Source organism: Dromiciops gliroides, chromosome 2 (assembly GCF_019393635.1).
Source record: "Dromiciops gliroides isolate mDroGli1 chromosome 2, mDroGli1.pri, whole genome shotgun sequence".
In the NCBI taxonomy this organism is placed as follows: domain Eukaryota; kingdom Metazoa; phylum Chordata; class Mammalia; order Microbiotheria; family Microbiotheriidae; genus Dromiciops; species Dromiciops gliroides.
The window spans coordinates 236,353,924-236,371,071 of NC_057862.1; the positions used below are offsets into that span (position 1 = coordinate 236,353,924).

The following is a 17,148-nucleotide window of genomic DNA, read 5'->3' on the forward strand; positions in this document are numbered from 1 at the left end:
TTGTTTTTGTTTTTGTTTTTTAAGTGAGGCAATTGGGGTTAAGTGACTTGCCCAGGGTCACACAGCTAGTAAGTGTTAAGTGTCTAAGGCCGGATTTGAACCCAGGTACTCCTGACTCCAGGGCCGGTGCTCTATCCACTGCGCCACCTAGCCGCCCCCCTAGAATCAGTTTTAATGAAAAACCCAGCTAAACCCAAAACATGCCTGGGAAATTCAGGCCAGAGCTATTTGATAGCTCCTTTTGGACTCCTTTTTCCTTATTTCTTTATTATTTGGTACTATGCCAAGAAACAATTTTTGTTCTTTTTGCTCTCTACCTGTATCCCAAAGGACTGTGTTGCTTTAGATCTTGGATTCCAGTATCATGTGGTGGCATAGCAGGTAAAGAACGAAAGTCAAAACATTCTCTTTTGTGCTAATTTCCCAAGAGAGGAAATACTTGAAACCTGGTTTAAATCTGTTGAACTACAGTTTGTTTACATCACACTCCTTTGTGTTAGTTTGTTCAAGGCATCTGTGACTCTTAATTTCATTTGAACCCCAAATATCTTTCACCGTGGGTTAAATATCTCTCTACCAAGAACTTTTGCTCTGTCACTGCCTTGTTTTGCTAGTCTCATATTCTGAGAAATAACAAGGTTAAAAAGTTGGCCTGTGAAGGAACTTTAGCAGTGGAAGCAGAACTAGGTTTCTTAAGCTTAGATGAATGGGGAGATATAATGTCAGAGCTTGTTCTCATCTTCTCTACCAGGGGTCCACAAACTACAGCCCACATGTGCACAATCCTGGTAGCCCCTTGTTTTTGTGTGGCCTGCAAGCTAAAAATGGCTTTTACATTTTTAAATAAAGTTTTATTGCCATCGGGGTCAGCCATCATTTGCCAACCCTGCTCTATATTAATGGAAGAAGATCATGCTATGGGTGATCCCAAATTTATCAGTGAATAAAATAAGTTTTCATTTTTCAATTCAGTAAGAATTCACTAAATGCCAAGCACTGTGCTAAGTGCTGGGTATTCAGAGATTGAAATGAAATAGTCTCTGGGCCCAGAAACTTATGTTTTACTTAGGAAAAAAAATACACATAGATAAATATATGTAGATATAGATATATGCTAAGTAAGTTCTGTGATAATAAGAGAACACTAATGACCAGCAATGAATCAAGAAAGGCCCTTTGTAGGAGGTGGCATTTAGCTGAGCCTAGAAGAAAGCCAGGGATTCCAAGAGCTGGAGGTAAGTTGATTATTGGCCTTGGGGACAGCCCATGGTCCTAAAGGCAGAAGACAGAATGTCATGTGTAGGGGAGAGAAGTTGGAGCATGAAGTATGCGATGTACCCTCAAGAGAAATGGAGAGGGTAGTAAGACAGTGGGTCTTAGAGGGAAAGATAGGAGTTCTGTTTTGGCATGTTGAGTTTGAGATGCCTATGATTCATCCAAATGGAAATGTCTATAAGGCAATAAGTGATATGTGGCTGGAACTTGGGAAAGAGATGAAGACTGGATGTGCAGAGTTGTCAACCTCTTCAAAGAGATGTAATTTACCCCAAAGGAGCTGATCCCAAGACAGTCCTGATTACATAACTGAGCACAGAACAGCAATAGGCTTCATTGATGTAGCCCGGAAGAATGCTGTGTTCAGGGAAGGAAAGAACCAGCCTTAATTTAACAATCGATAATGGATAATTTATAAAGCAGTGAATCTTCATAGCCCCTTAAGGGCATAGACCAGAAGGGCCTTTCCTGGGACGATAGCTTGCATTATGTACCTTTAGAATCTTTAGGAGGTATCAGTTCAGCTCTTGAGACCACAAGAAGAACAGGTATAGGAGGAATCAGAGAGAGGTAGAAAGGTAGGTGTTATTAGAATAGAATGTGGTTTTAGCAGATTTGTTGACATGGAGACGGGGCCATGGAGTAGCTGTTAATGATAGAAAAAGGGAATTCTGTTTATTTGTAAGCTGATACTTCAGAGGTAACATTTAAATTACTATTGAGCACCAGAATATTAAGTAGGGTTTTTTTTAAATAGAGGAGAGATTAATCTTCATGTAGACATTGGATGAACAATTTTTTTTTTTTTTTGGCAAGGCAGTGAGGGTTAAGTAACTTGCCCAGGGTCACACGGCTAGCAAGTGTCAAGTGTCTGAGGCTGGATTTGAACTCAGGTACTCCTGAATCCAGGGACAGTACTTTATCCACTGAGCTACCTAGCTGCCCCCAAAAAATAACTTTTTAAAGACATTGGGTAAAAGGATGTCTCATCTACCTGCTACCATTTCCTAATTGTGGTTTCAACAGGGGTATATAGTTTGTTTCTTAACAGTCCTTTTCCATTGTTAAGTGGATCCCCAGGGATAACAATTCTCCATTTCAAATGGCAAAGCAAAACCCCCTCTTTCTCTGTCTTGTGTTGATCAGTGGCTCAGAACTCCACTCAAGGAGGAGGGGGTGGAGGAGAAGAGGAAGAAAGCCAACAGGAATCTGAGACCCCAGATCCAAGTGGAGGCTTCCGGGGAACAATGGAGGCAGACCGAGGAATGGGGGATTTGATCAGTCCAACTGAGGCCATGGGGATCAGTAGTGTGGGCAACAGTTCCTGCCCGGGCTGGCTGCGCAAGGTAATTGCTTTAGTGGAAGAATATATTCCTTGAATTAAATTTTGGATCACCAACAAAGACCTAAGAAAGGAACTGTTAGGGCCTCCCAGGGCTACCCATGTGTCATTCAGCTGTTTTATATCAAGTTGCTCATTCCAGTTTCTTGCTAAATAGTAAACCTCCTTTCTGGCATTTCTTCTTTGCTTAGAGAATATCTAAATATGAAGGTGATTTTATTAATTTAGGCTGCTCTTTGAAAGGGATCTGAAAGTAGGAAGTAAGAACAGCATAGAACACATATAGCTTTATCTCCTGTCATTTAGACACTTTGTCTCTCTGCTGTTATCAGAGTAAATGAGTTTCTAGATCCTCTTAGTGAACCTGCATAGTGATGAGAAAAGTGAAAAAAGACCAGATTCCTAACACTGCACCACCTTGTTCCCGGGAGCAGGTTTGACTGCATCACTGCTTGTCCTATTAAGGATGGAGAGGTTTGACAGATGAAGTACAACCAATAACCACAACTATCCCTTACCACTAGAGGGGGCAGATGAGAAGTAAATAACTAGGGGAGAAGAGAATGTTGGAAGAAATGGGTTGTTGACAGCAGATCAACTGAGATGCTTTTCTTGATGCCTAGGAGCTAGAAAATGCAGAATTCATCCCCATGCCTGACAGCCCCTCACCCCTCAGTGCAGCTTTTTCAGAGCCTGAGAAAGATACTCTGCCCTATGAGGAGCTGCAAGGACTCAAAGCAGCCTCTGAAGCACCTGCAGAATGCAACAAGTCTACAAGAGAAGCCTGGGTAATGGAGCTTTTTGGTTTGAATTGCAACTTGATAAACAGTGACTACACTGTCCCCTTAATTTCTGGCTATATGCCATCACTGTCTTATAAGCTTTAATTGATTATCTCACTGCCTCATAACAGTTCAGCACTTTCTGTATTTCTCATTCAATAATTCCTTAAATCATTATTCAGAGCTAATGCTAATGGCTTTTAATGGTTCTTAGGTTATCTTAGCAGATTCAGATGTACGAATATAAAACCCATCTTTATCATCGTCGTTTAATATTTATCAGTTGTGAGATGCATGACATATCTTAAAATTCCAAGGAGATTTCAGTAATTTAGTTCTTTAGCAATACTATTTGCTGACATCTTAAAACATCACCAGAAAGAAGCATCTCATAGATCTTAAGTTATGTGGCATCCATGCTTATGATACAGCCAAAAAAGGATTTGTTCCACTTAACTTTAGCACCTCAGATAACACCTTGGTGTACTTAGAAAACTTCTTTGAAACTCCATAACTTTCAGGAAGGCCAGTTACTGTTACTTCTCATTACTGGATTGGGGTCTGAGATGCTGAAAGTAAAAGCAACTAAGTCAGAAGATGATGTGGCAGAACCAGGCTCTCTCTTCATCTCCATAGTTAGTCTCCCATTGTTTCCTGAAGTTCTTCTTACATAGTTACATATGTAACTTATGGTATAATCTAATAAATTTATTTAGAGGAAGATTAGATAGTTTCATGTTTGTTTATTTTTAAAAAGTGAATTGTGGGAGCCAAACAGGAGAGGGCAATATTAGATTTCTGTTTCATTCTTTGCTTTTCTAGCTCCCCCGGCTTAATCCAGCACTAGGATGTGCTGGGAAGGAAGCTGCCTGTGTTTGTAGCAGCCTGCAGATGGAGGTAGAGCGTCTGGAAGGTCTGGTGTTGAAATGTTTGGCTGAACAGGAGAAACTACAGCAGGAAAATCTCAAAATTTGGACCCAGCTCCAAAGGCTCAGCAAGGAGACTGAAGGAGTACAAAGGGTGAGAATATTTGATGAGATATTAAGTGTTTTGTGCCTATTTTGAGGCATTTGAGTCACAGTACCAGATGATTCTCATATGTGCCCCAATTGTAGAGAAGTGATGATCTATATGTGGCTGGGTTTTTCATCTTTTCTGAGTGATGTTCATATTATTGAAGGAAGTACCATTATTGACACTCATTAATTTTTCAAAACCCAGGCTTTTTAATAAGTAGATTTCTTTTGAGGTACTCTCCTATAACTTCTCTATTATTTCCATATAACTTCTAGTTATGGAATTTGTGATGTGTTAACCACTGAAGCCAGGATAGGCAGTTGGATTTAGTTGAGTTCATTGCCTTTATTTGTTTGGTTTTTTTTTAGTGAGGCAATTGGGGTTAAGTGACTTGCCCAGGGTCACACAGCTAGTAAGTGTTAAGTGTCTGAGGCCGGATTTGAACTCAGGTACTCCTGACTCCAGGGCCGGTGCTCTATCCACTGTGCCACCTAGCTGCCCCTCATCACCTTTATTTGAAAAAAAATTGGGGGGAGGGGTGGCGAGGCAATTGGAGTTAAGTGATTTGCCCAGGGTCACACAGCTAGTAAGTGTTAAGTGTCTGAGGCTGGTTTTGACATTGTTTTTGAAGAGTGTCATACAAGCATTATTGAGCATGAGGTGACTGACAGAACTGTGACAGGAGAAAGGTGATGTTGAACAGCCTAGAAGAATAGAATCTAGAATCTAGAATCTAGAGCCTAGCATTGTAGCTCTAGAGCATCTTGCAAAACTGAGAATTCGCATTAGAGAAGGATACTCATAAATGGACAACATGACAGCATGTTGCTAACCTGACACTTTTATCTGAATAGTTGGAGACTCATTCCAAAGGAACTCAGACAACAAAGGAAGAGATGGAAACAGATCCAAAACCAGACTTGGATTCAGATTCCTGGTGCCTTTTGGGAACAGATTCCTGCCGGTCCAGCCTTTAGTTTCCTGATGCCGTCCATCCCCAGTAAGATGGGATCCCTGCAACTTCACAGCACACTTACTGAATGCAGAGAGCGGCTTTCCTGGCTTCATTTCAGTTGCTGACAAGGAGCAAAGCAGGAGGCTCTGAAGTACCTCTGGAGTACAGATGGAGGGAAGCATCTCCTTTTAGATAGGAACTAGGAGTGTTTATCGTTTGTTTTGTTTTCTTTTTTTTGAGGGGGAAGGGGCCCTGTGTCCTTGGCTTTGCCTTCAGTGACTGTCGCAGCAACAGCAGCTCTGTATCTAATCCGTTGATCCCACCTTTGAAGAAGAGAAGCAGCTCTGCCGTGCCGTTTGCACTGGTAGCAGCTTCTAGACATTTATAATTTTCACCACTTGTTGGGAGTTACCTTGGGAATTCAACACCAGTCACTGTACTTCTGGGTGGAGGAGGGGAAAGTGAAAAGCTTGAGAGAGCTTGTTAGGAGCTGGCTGGCTGTAACAGGGCCTTAGTCCTGCCAAAATCGCCTTAAAGATGGCAGAGTGTCCTGGGCCGTCTCAGAGACAGAGTCTGAGGAAAAGAAGTTTTACAGACTAGTTTTTGGCTTATTTTCATAGAGTTGAAACACTCATATGCAGCTACGTATTGGAGGAAAAGAGGGTCTAGATTGATATTGCTCTGGAAGTTGACTGGGATTTCTCCAGAGAAAGAAGGGCAGGCCTCTCCTTGTTACATAGCTGTACTCTTGGTGCATCATGCTGGGGCTTCTGCACTGTGGATAGGGCAGGGAGAGATTTCATAGCCTTGAAAAAGGGACCTCCTGAAGTGATGGTACTTCTTTGAGTATTGAAAATATTGGAGAAGTGAGTCTCCCCAAGACTCTTCAAGACAAGGGAAAAGAGGTCTTCTAATGCTAATTGTCCTCAGCAACTGTGCCTGGCTTCTCAGAGGCTGCCGATGGCTGCCATGGCCCCTCCTCTCATGAAGAGGCCCTTGTCTGCTTCTGCTTGTTCTCGTCCTGATCTTGGCCCCTGTAGCACTAGCCACTGTTGTTCTGTGTTTAGTCAGTATTTTTTTTCCCTTTGCTTCTTCTGAAGCCGTATAGTAACCAGTGAATCTGTATCTTTTCCTTATGTGGCTCTTAGCCAGCACCGAAGTTCCTTGAATACATAACAGACTGAATAGAATTTAGTAAGTGGAAGAGATGGACAGGGAGTGTATCACCATCCCTGACCGTTATGTCTGTTGTGCCATTGAAAGGAGGAGCAGACCACCTTTCTCAGAGTTAATTGTCTTCATTATTCCTGAACCCCAAATCTTAGACTCATAGGTCATATACTATGAGTTCCTGGTTTCCCTTAAAGGTATGAACTTTATATTTCAGTTTATGAAAAATGAAGTGTCTTGATTTCACAAGTGCCTGCTTATGGGTTTCATATCTACCTCCCTGCAAACAGCTAAGTTGTTTTGTTGTTTCATTTTTCCCTAACAAAACAATGAGATTTGGTTTTTGTTTGGGGTTATGAGATGGATTTGCTGCCTTCTAGGTATACTTTCTTAGTCTTTTGGAAACTGATGTTAAGACTAGAACTTGGAAAAACCCCATGGCTGGGCTTGGGGGTTTGGAGGGAGAGAGCAGCTGTGTTCAATGGGAGCAGCTGTCTTTCTGTATCATGTTCCCATTATATTCACAGTTGGGGAAGCCAATTATATAGAAGTACTAATGTAATCAGTATATCCTTTGAATAGGAAGAGGCCAGTCCCAGATTAAGAATATGGGGTTTTGCTAAAAAAGCAAAACAACCCCTCCCCCCAACAACTTAGTTTTGTTTTATCATGTAAATGCAGCTTTGATTCCTGAGGGCTGATGGGCCTTGCTCCTGTAAACTTCAAGTTCACTGTTTCAGCAGGACTGGGAGGTGGGGTCTGTTTGGGCATAAACCATGAGCAATTGCTCCTGAAGGGGAAATGAAGGAGTTTGTCACGTTGCTAAGACTGTGAGATGTAAGTGAGCATTAAAGGGAAAAGAGGCCTACTCTTAATTTTGAGAGCAAGTCATTCTCTAGCAGCATAGCACTGGTCATTTTCTGTATTATGTTGCCTTTGAGAAGCCTTAATTTCCTTTCATCTGGCTGCAAATTTAAGTTCAGTGCCTATAAAGACAATTTGCACTTACCTAACATAGGACTGGGAGAACCCAATGATTTTTATACTAACCAGCTATGCAAACAGAAACCAGTTCAGAGCTGGCAGCCATGTATTGGATGACATACAGAGGGCATGTAGGCAGAAGTGCCTTTGAATGGTTCTTGTTCTCAACCCCCTTTTTATTTTGTCCTGTTGTATTTTTCTTCTTTCAGGACTAGATGTGTATTTGTTAAGCTTTCCAGTAGTATTGCTTTTGAGTTATACTATAACCTGATTAAAATCTCTGCTCTGACACTTAAAGAACTAGCTTGTTGTTAGCCTCATGTTTGAAAGGTTAGGGGTGGAATGGTTTGGCATTTGTTTAAATAAATACATCAATTTTTAAATGGTGCGGTGCCTCAGTAAAGCCTCTATGTGCATTGGGGTCACTAGTGATAAAACACTTTTTAAAAAAAATAATTTGGATCTATACTTGTCTTTTTATTGTTTTGGGGGGGGGCATCCTAGTTGAGCTATTCTAGTTAGGGAAACATTGTAAAGAATGTATTTAGGCAGAAACCTTTGTTTCTCAGTTTTATATTTTTTTAATGTCAGAATCATTTATACAGTTGTAATTCATAATATAGTGCTGGAAGTAGTGTGCAAGTGAGAAAGTAGTCTGCAGTGGGAAAAGAGGAAACACCAAACAGGACATCTTTTTATTTTACATTATCTATTTAGTCTTTGGTAGTACCTTCTAAGTAATAATCCTACCTTATCTAGAACCATTACAGTTCAAAGAATTGAAATCATATTTATTCTCCCAGCATAGAACCAACTGTGTACCAGAAAAATTGTAGAACCAAGTTAAAGAGTTGTCATGGGACATTTTGTTTTCCTTAACTAATAGTCTTTCCCTCCCCCTCAGCTTTTACCTTCGTGTTAGGGACTTTGAACACACATGTTGATGATCCCTCAAATATCCTAACTTTCTAGTTCCTTAGTCTACCAAATGGTCATGCCCTTGCTTTTACTACTACCCACGAATGTACCCCTTCTGTGTTCATGAACTCCAAAATAGCTTTATCTGATATCTATATCATCATCTTTTCTTATTCCATCTTTCCCTGTGTCTTAATGATCCCTGACCTTTTTCCTCTCTGGCCTCCATTCCCTCCACCCCTCAGTTCTTTTCTAGGCTGTTATCCCTACATTGGCTGATGCTCTCTTTCCCTTTCTCGGCCCCTTGGTGAATCAGTTCAGCTCCACACTGTCTTCTACTCTCTGATCTTCCCTCCCTCCCTTTTCACCAATCCCACCTAGTCAACCCCAACCATAAATCACTAGACTGCCAACTGTGTAGGCATCCTTGGTATCTACCTTCATGGCATCTCTCCACTCACACAGCCATCAGACTCTCTTCACATCACTCGTAGACTATTGCAATAGCCTTGTTGGTCTCTCTGCCTCAAGCTCTCCCTACTTTGTCTTCCACCTACCTGTCTGGCTACTTTTCTTAAATCACATGTCTGACCATTTCATATACACATCCCTTGTCAGTAAACTCCCCTGGCTCCCTATTTCCTCCGGAATCAAATGTCAAGTTCTCTGGCATTTAAAATCCTTCCTACCCTTCTTGTCTATTGCTTTACACCAACCCAACCCCCCCCCCCCCCCTGCACTTGATCTAGCTATACTGGTTTTGCTCTTCTTCAAACATAACACTCCTGTCTTCTGTTTCCAGGCTTTTATCTCCTGCCTGGAATGCTCTTTTTTGCTTCACCTCTGCCCCTTAGTTTCCCCAAATCCATCTTCTTTAGGAGGCCTTTCCTGCTCTCCCACACCTATCCCCTGGTGCTATCTCTCCGAAATTATCTTCTGTATAATTTGTTTATATCTTGTGTAAATGGTTATTTACATGATTCTCCCCCACTAGTATGTGAGCTCCTAGAGGGCAGAAAGAATATGTGTTTGCCTTTGTGTCTCAGCACTTTGCATAATGCCTGGCACATGGTAGGCACTTAATAAATCCTTGACTGACCAACAATGCAATAGAAAGTACACCTGAGGAGCTAGAGTGTAATTTAAACAAAAATTCCTTCAAGAACTCAATCCTTAGCTTTCCTAGGAAATGGTGTTTATGACCAGAGTGGTTTCCCACTACTTTGTCAGCTCCAGGCAAGGACTCTGGGATCATGTCCCATCCTGTCTCAGAGCTTTAAAAAAAAAACCTAACACCTTTTATTACTGTATTATGATTAACTATAGAAATAAGCATGCTGATCATTAAAGCCCATAGAATTGTCGAAAATAAAAAGGGAGGGGTTTTTTTTTTTTGTTGGTTATATCATTACCTATCTACTTCCTCTGGAACTGTGAAAATGAGTCAAGGCCTGAAAATTGCCAAGTTGAATAAAGAGTACTGTGTAAGTGCAATGAAGTTATTATGATATGAATAATATAATTATATATAATTGTAGCATTTCCTCAAGATCCTGTTTTCAATCTCCCTAAAGATGAGGCTGCCAAATGAACTTTACCACTGAGCAGATTTTGTCCTATTTAAATTTACATAGGTTTTTTTCCTTTATAAAATGAAGTGACACCAAGGCTTCTTGTACAAAAAGAAAGGATAAAATGAGAATGTTATCAACATCCCCTGTTCTGTTCTGGAGATTTCCACCTCATTTCCTTAGCCCCCTGCCCATACCCTGGTCTTTGTCTTTAGGTACATTCTGGGAAGTCTGAATTGTTAAATACCTGTCCAGAGACTAGATGTTGCTAATGATCCTTCACGTTTTAATCACGGAGAATATCATCACTAATGGAACCAGAGCATAACCCTCTTGGTCTTGTCTTTATTTCTCCTATACTTGGCACATTGTTTGATATGGCAAACCTTTAAAGTAGTCATAAATCAACTTACTTTAGTTCTGAAAGAATAGCTGTGCTGCTTTTTTATAAATATTTTTTTTTCTCTTAATATATTTTTTCACCTGAGCAGCCGTGTTATTAGTTCAAAGAGAGTCAGCCTTGGAAACAAATAATCTTCGTTCAGGTTCAGCCTCTGACACTAGCTGTGTGACCATGAACAAGTCACTTTACTTCTCAGTGCCCCAGGCAGTCTCTAAGACTAAGTTATAGTGGAATTGCCTGTCTGCACCAGTGTAAAGAAATCACAGGTTTGGATCTAAAAATAAAATTGTTGATCTGTGACCTAAATACCAGAGTGTGTTCTTACTATAACAGTTTCATCTAAAAGTGTTAAAATGTTAAATATTAACAGTGTACTTTAGTGGGCAGCCAACACCTTAAGGGTAATGTCTCCTTTTACTGCATAATGAGGTGTAAAATCTAGAATGGGCCTTGATTTTTAAATTCCAACGAAAAGACCTAAAGAAAAAAATTTTAAAAGATCTCAATTCAGTATGTTTCTTAGAAGGCAGATTTCCTAAGCTTAATATAATTTTTACTGTTTACTCATATCTCTAGCTGAGTTGATTTGTTAGCCAAAATGCTGTTTGACAGCATCAAACGTAATCACACATTTGCTACTGGCAAGATGTTCTGTTATCTTTTAGGTCTTCCTCATTCAGCTGTTGCTCGGTCATTTTAACTTTTCTGTAACTTAAATGAAAACACATTGTGATAATTCTTTTAGCACACAAGGCACTAATCCTAACTGTTTCTATAGCCTACCATTACTTTTTTTTTTTTTTTTGGTGGGGCAATGAGGGTTAAGTGACAGCTAGTAAGTAAGTGTCAAGTGTCTGAGACCGGATTTGAACTCAGGTCCTCCTGAATCCAGGGCTGGTGCTTTATACATTGTGCCACCTAGCTGCCCTGCCTACCATTACTCTTGCCTAATTTTAATTTACTATATACATACATTAATGCGTCCTTGAATATTGTAGCCTTCTTCAAAAGTTTCCAGAAATTAAATCATTCTTCCATTCTATGATTTTTTTTTCTTTTAGAAATGAGCCACATACAGTCTTTTGGGACCTATGCATAGTATCTTTGTCAGCATTACAATTTTTAACGTATTTATTTAAGTGCCTAATTCTGCACTTTGTTGTGCTTAGGCACTATTTAATGAAAATTACAAAGATCTGGTCAGTCCTGCCCCATTGGAGCTTACACTCTAAAGCAGCAAACAAGAAAACAAATTATAAGCAGAAATGACTAAAACAGTTGTCTTGAAATTATTCATGTGACATTTGAAGCTAGTTAATGTTACAGCCCCCTAGGATTTCAGATTTTGTTACTGTGGTAGGAGGAAAGAGCTATATGGTCTGATTCCAGATTTAAAATATCCAAATTGAAAACATGGAAAAAATTTTAATAAAGCTTTATCTGAAACTGATTTGAAACTGATAACCATAAAACTTAAGCTTTCACAGACATCCTGAAAATACACAGAACCTACTTCCGGAGATTACAGAGTATGTTCCAATGAGGTCAGAAACAGCATTATATTCATTTCGGGTTCTTGGATTCCTGTTATCAGATTAATAATTCAGAGAAGAATCTTGTTATATTTTAAGAGAGATATTGGCATTGGTTATTCTTTTCTGGCAGCATATCATCTTCATAGGTCAATTAAGACAACCACATTGTTGGATAACTGCAAGAGGAGTTAACAGGAACAATAAATGTGAAAAGACACCCAAATGAGTGCTCTTTATCTATCACAAATCACAAGTCAGACTTTCAAAAAGAGAGGGCTTTAATTTAGTCTTTTCATTGTTCTCAAGTGTCGATTCCCATGGAAATAATGTAAAGCACTTCAGTTTTGCCTAAATTTACAGTTCAGTGAGAACTTGAAGCTTCCTTCTCCTTGCTTAGAAATGGGGTTCCTCTCCAGTTCTGGCATCGCAGCCATGTTTGGGAGATGTACAAGTTCTATTCCTTTATAGTTTCATCCAGTTCCAATCCTGTGGGCTGCTGAAGAGAAGGTGCTGCTCACAGGGCCACCAGGAGATTTCATGGGTGATTCCTTCTCAACAGCAGCGCTTCCGTGGGGGAGGAGGGCGATTCTTGATGGTCTTACATTTTGGAATGTGCCTGTCAGCCACCTTAGGGGCAAAGTGGCGGCTGCAATGGGGACACTGGATATAGTCTGGGTTTTCTGCAGGTGGCATGGGAGGCAAGTCTGAGGGATTTCCGCCCCGGGCGATTACCTGCTGTACTTCACGGGCCTGACGGAGAGTTCGAATGAAAGATTCATGTTTTTGTCGCCAGTTACTCTTCTTTGGTGGCTCTGGCTATAAAGTAAAGGGAAAAGGTTAGTGCTCCCCTACCTCATACAAATAGGTACTTAGTGATGTGATATAATCCTTGATTTTAAAATAACAATAACTAAAACTAAGGTATGTGAAGGGGATTAGCTGTATTAATGGAAGAAGTGCCTAGAGGGACTGAAATTTTGTGATACATTATTATGGTGGAAGCCAGATCTGTGAGACAGTTTTTTTAAAGTGTACTGAACAAATGAAATACAGTTAGGGGTGTACCCCCTTTAAACAGGCATCCCAATTATAGGAATTTGAAAGGTCCCTCCCAGCACCTATACATAAACTTCAGAATTCTGGGAGAAAAGCTGTTATGCTTCGGGGTATGAATGGTAGAGACAGGAAAAAGAGAGCAAGTTGATAGTTTCATAGAAATATAGCATTTTAGAGCTGAATGGTATCTTGGAGATCATCTAGTCTCAACTTCTTCATTTGACAAATAAGGGAAAAGGCCAAGTTAGGTTCAAATGACAACCCAAGAAAGACAAGTGAGGAATAGGGAAAGATGGGAAACTGGAGAACCCTGTTCTTGGGACCAGAATTCTGCCATTCTAATTCAGTTCAGTAAATAGTCATTAATGTCCTGGTCCAGCCTCCCCAAGCAGGACCAGAAACTTCATTTACAAGCCTCTTTATACATAATCATCCCAACTGACATGGTTATAGATTTCTCAGAAATGGGACATACAAAGTTTGCAATTCACGTTTTTTGCAAGATAGTTTTCCTGAAGCTGTCAACAAGGAAAGAAATCTGCCTTTGATGTGCTCAGAATCCATTTGTATATGAAACTACAGAAAAATTAAAAGGTGTATTAGCAAGTTGTTTAGTAAAATCTGTCAAATGAAAAGTTAAAGCAGCTCTCCAGTGACTAGATATCGCTAATGACCCATGAAACTGAAAGTAGTAAACAGTAGACTTAGACACAGAGCATGGACAAGAGTCTTAATTTAAAGTTTTACTCCTGCATGTCCTATTAACTTACAAGGTCTTGTTTTATTAGACCTTATAATTTGCACTGTTAAATTCAGTGCCCTGGTAATTTGGTATCTGCTTTAAATACAAGTTTTAAGAAGATGGGTAACTTGGAATTAAGAATTGTCACAATTATTTTTTTAACTCCCAGGAAACCTAACACCAAATTTGTGATACTGAGCAGGAAATGACAGTGCTTTACTATTGTCCAAAAAAGCCATGATTCTTACAAGATTCTAGCAGTTCAAAAATGGGAAATGTGTGACTAATGCACAAAGAAGTTCTACAGAGGTTAGGCTACTTTTCAGAAATACAAGATGGTGGTGTTACACTCAAGCCTTGTTTCAGATTCCTTTTCTCTACCTCCCACTTCAAATGCTTTTAAGAGGTGAGGAAATAGTTCATATTTCTTCAATTACCCTTCCTGCTCCCCACCCATCCTCCACCCTAAATAAAATCCATACACTTAGAGGAGCTGATGTTACCTTGGCTAAAGTTGGGCCTTTCCAGGTCAGGTATTGTTCTAGTTCTGTGCCCTTAGCCCGGGCCTTGGACGAGTCAAACACTTTCCTCTTGGAACCCTGGGTCCTGCTACAGACATTTGTGTGTTTCTCTAGCCTTGGCAAGAGAAACTTTCGTCCACAATAGCTGCACTCTCCAAGTTCTGGTTCTTCAGTTGAAGAGCTGGAACCTGAGGAGACTGATAACTGAGATGAACTATAACTGGGGGATTTGAGCAAAGAATTGCCAGGATCTTGTTGGTGTTGTGGAAACAGCTCAGGGGATGATACTGAAATTTGGTCTCGAATTTTATTGTTACTTGCCACTAATCTTTCCTTTTTGAGTCTTTGTACTCTATGATTGATGAACTGGGAACATACTGAGGATGGACTAGAATTCTCTTGGGACTGTTCCCATGTTTTATCACCTCTGCTATAACTGTTGAAGACCTCTTCAGACCTGAATTCTGGTGAGAAGATGAGTTTGGAAATGCTGCTGCTGCTACCTGTGACTCTTCTCCTAGGAAATGTTTTTCTCTGTTGCTCTTTTTTTTCTTCTTCTTCTTCTACCTGTTCCTTTTCTTTTTGGATCCTTCTAAGTTCTTCCTCCGTCTTCTTCAACTTTTCCCTTAGTAGAGTTTCTTTTCTCCGAATTTCTTCCTCTAAGCTCACACCTGCTGCCTCCAGTTTTTGAATCTGAATTAACTCAGTTCTGTCAGGATTTGACAAGAATTTTGGGGGCTGAACCCCTTGTAGGGGAGCAAGCAGCATCTTGGCTGAAGATGAATTCCCTCGATTCTGTAAGCTGAAGTGGCTGGGTGAGACCTCTTTTGCTTCAGATGGTTTCAGGGAGAAGTTTCCGGAGTCCATCCCAATGTGAGTAGCACTCAACGATTTTCGGTGAAACACTGGTTTGAGGGGATAAGCACGGTCCACACCAGCTCTCTTCTTTGTGAAGGGCATTGTGTTTTCTTGGTTATCTGTTTTGGTGTGCCATGTATGGGCCCTGACTGAATAAAAATCCCCACTTCCTGGACCCTGCTGATTGCTTCCTGAATCTCGCTGGCTGTTTTCTGCAGAATGAGAAGAGGGATAGCTATGGGCTTTAGTAAAGGTGTTCTGCCTGTTGTGAGTACAGCTAGTCTCCAGCTTCTCTTCTTTGTCTCTTAGAAGCTTCTGCTGGAAGTTGTTTTTCAGGTGCTCCAGTCGAGACTGATGGGTAGAGCTGCTTTTTTCATAACGGGTTTGCCTACTTGAATGGAGTTCCGAAGCTTCCATTTTGTTAAAAGGAAACATGATGTCCACGTGTGGACATGGAGCCAACTGGAGGCGAGCCATTCAGTGCCTGAACTGAAGCCTGAGAAAATCAAAATCGGGTTCATATTAAGTTGGGTGCTGAGTCTGGGATCATGAAGCAGATTCTAAGTGGCTTTGCCTCCAATTGCCTTTACTTTTCCTTACACCACATTACTGGTGGTGCCAGGCCCTGTACAGAGAAATGATACTGATCTGATGCTTCCTCCCTTGAAAATAGTTGTCTCTCTCCCCAAAGCCCATGGTGGAAAGGTTATGTGTTCAACAAAATTGCCTCTGCTGTTTAGTACATTAGTAAAGTACATTCTACCTCCCAAAGGGTAGAGTTGCTGCTCTAGAATCTCATGTGTCACCATTTGGCTAATAATGGTTGCAGCATGAAAAGAAATGGGTTTTAAGATTAAGATTTTAATTATTTAAATTTTAAGTCTTCATTTTAAGATTAAGAAAAGCAGGGGGTTTGGGGACAGGTTCACAGGCTGTAATACACTTAATGCAACTGAAGTTTCAGATACTCCTGTACAGTGGTGGGAAAGAGTGTCAGCAAGACCTATTTTTTAATCTTCCTCTGCTACCTATTGTTGCCTGCCCATGGTCGAGTCACTTAACCAAGCCTCATTTTCCTCATCTTGAAAATGGAAATAATGCCGCAAGCTCAGGCAAGGGTTGTTGTGAAGATCAAATAATATACTATAGGTTGAGCAGTTTCTAAATTTTAAAGGGAAATGGAAATGTCTGTCATCTAGTACATCCCATTTCACAAATGAGGAAATGAGTTGTAGAGAGGTGAACAAATTGTGCAAGGGCAAACAGTGTGGTGTTCGGATTCGAACTCAGGTTTTCCCACTAAAAGAGGAGGTCCTTCCACAACTCTATAACGCAAGGGCCTTAAAAAATGTGACAAACGATCTAGGGTGGGAGTGATCGACCCCTTTCTGCCTGTGGTATCTGCTCAGGAGGTGTCATTTGGGCTGGATCCCCGAAGATGGTAGCTCAACAGGTGAAAAATGGAGGCAAGGGGAGAGAGTTGGGGCTGGGGGGTGGAGAAGACACAATATTCTGGGTCTGGGAAATGAACGAAAAGAATGACGCTAGCGTCCACCAGAACGAAGCGCTCGCCTGGATGGTGGGAAGGTGATAGGTGTGATGGTCCCCTTCCGGCCATGTTGCTGGTTCTAGGGCGCTCCGCACTGGAGGGAGGGTCCCCGCACAGGTGTGCGAGGCGAGCTGCGCTCCGCTAAACTGGGCACCTTCCGCGCCGCCGCAGCGTCCATGGGAGCCATGACAACGCAGCTCGCCGCCTTGTCCCTGCGCTCCTTGCCTCTCCCTTACCCTTGGGGAGGAGAGGATGGGGTGTGCAAGGGGAAACTGGGGGAGTGGGCATGGGAATAAAACTCTCCTGCTCTAGGGAAGACTCTGCCCTCTGCTCTCTGCCCCTTCCCAGGTACCTGAGGCTCCGCTGCGTCCGCTCCAGCTCCGGGAAACCCTATACAGGGCGCCAGCTTCCCGAACCCGACCCCCACCAAAAGTCCTGGCGCAAGCGCTCTTGGCTTCTCTGTTATTCCC

The 17,148-nt window shown here is 41.3% G+C and overlaps 2 protein-coding genes across 2 annotated transcripts in view; one reads left to right on the forward strand and one right to left on the reverse strand.

Moving 5' to 3' along the window:
- NEK9 (NIMA related kinase 9) overlaps positions 1–7,981 on the forward strand; it is a 41,151-nt gene extending 33,170 nt beyond the window's left edge. Inside the window, exons 19-22 of the mRNA XM_043982137.1 lie at positions 2,422–2,621; positions 3,241–3,405; positions 4,222–4,419; positions 5,271–7,981. Of these exons, the coding sequence (XP_043838072.1) occupies positions 2,422–2,621; positions 3,241–3,405; positions 4,222–4,419; positions 5,271–5,393 (686 nt within the window). The 3' untranslated portion in view covers positions 5,394–7,981. The remainder of the gene's footprint in view (positions 1–2,421; positions 2,622–3,240; positions 3,406–4,221; positions 4,420–5,270) is intronic.
- Positions 7,982–12,265: 4,284 nt separating this feature from the next.
- Positions 12,266–17,114, reverse strand: ZC2HC1C (zinc finger C2HC-type containing 1C). The gene is made up of 3 exons (XM_043982138.1): positions 17,031–17,114; positions 14,254–15,625; positions 12,266–12,768 (listed from the first exon to the last, which is right to left on the reverse strand). The coding sequence occupies exons 2-3, from the start codon at positions 15,604–15,606 to the stop codon at positions 12,505–12,507; spliced, it is 1,617 nt and encodes a 538-aa protein (XP_043838073.1). The 5' UTR covers positions 15,607–15,625; positions 17,031–17,114; the 3' UTR covers positions 12,266–12,504.
- Between the last annotated feature and the right edge of the window lie 34 nt (positions 17,115–17,148).

Excerpts from the sequence above, each read along its gene's own strand:
- ZC2HC1C (XM_043982138.1), bottom strand. The coding sequence starts at position 15,606 with ATGGCTCGCCTCCAGTTGGCTCCATGTCCACACGTGGACATCATGTTT. Across the intron at positions 12,769-14,253 it reads AAGGCCCAACTTTAGCCAAG|CCAGAGCCACCAAAGAAGAG; the intron begins GTAACATCAGCT and ends TTTACTTTATAG.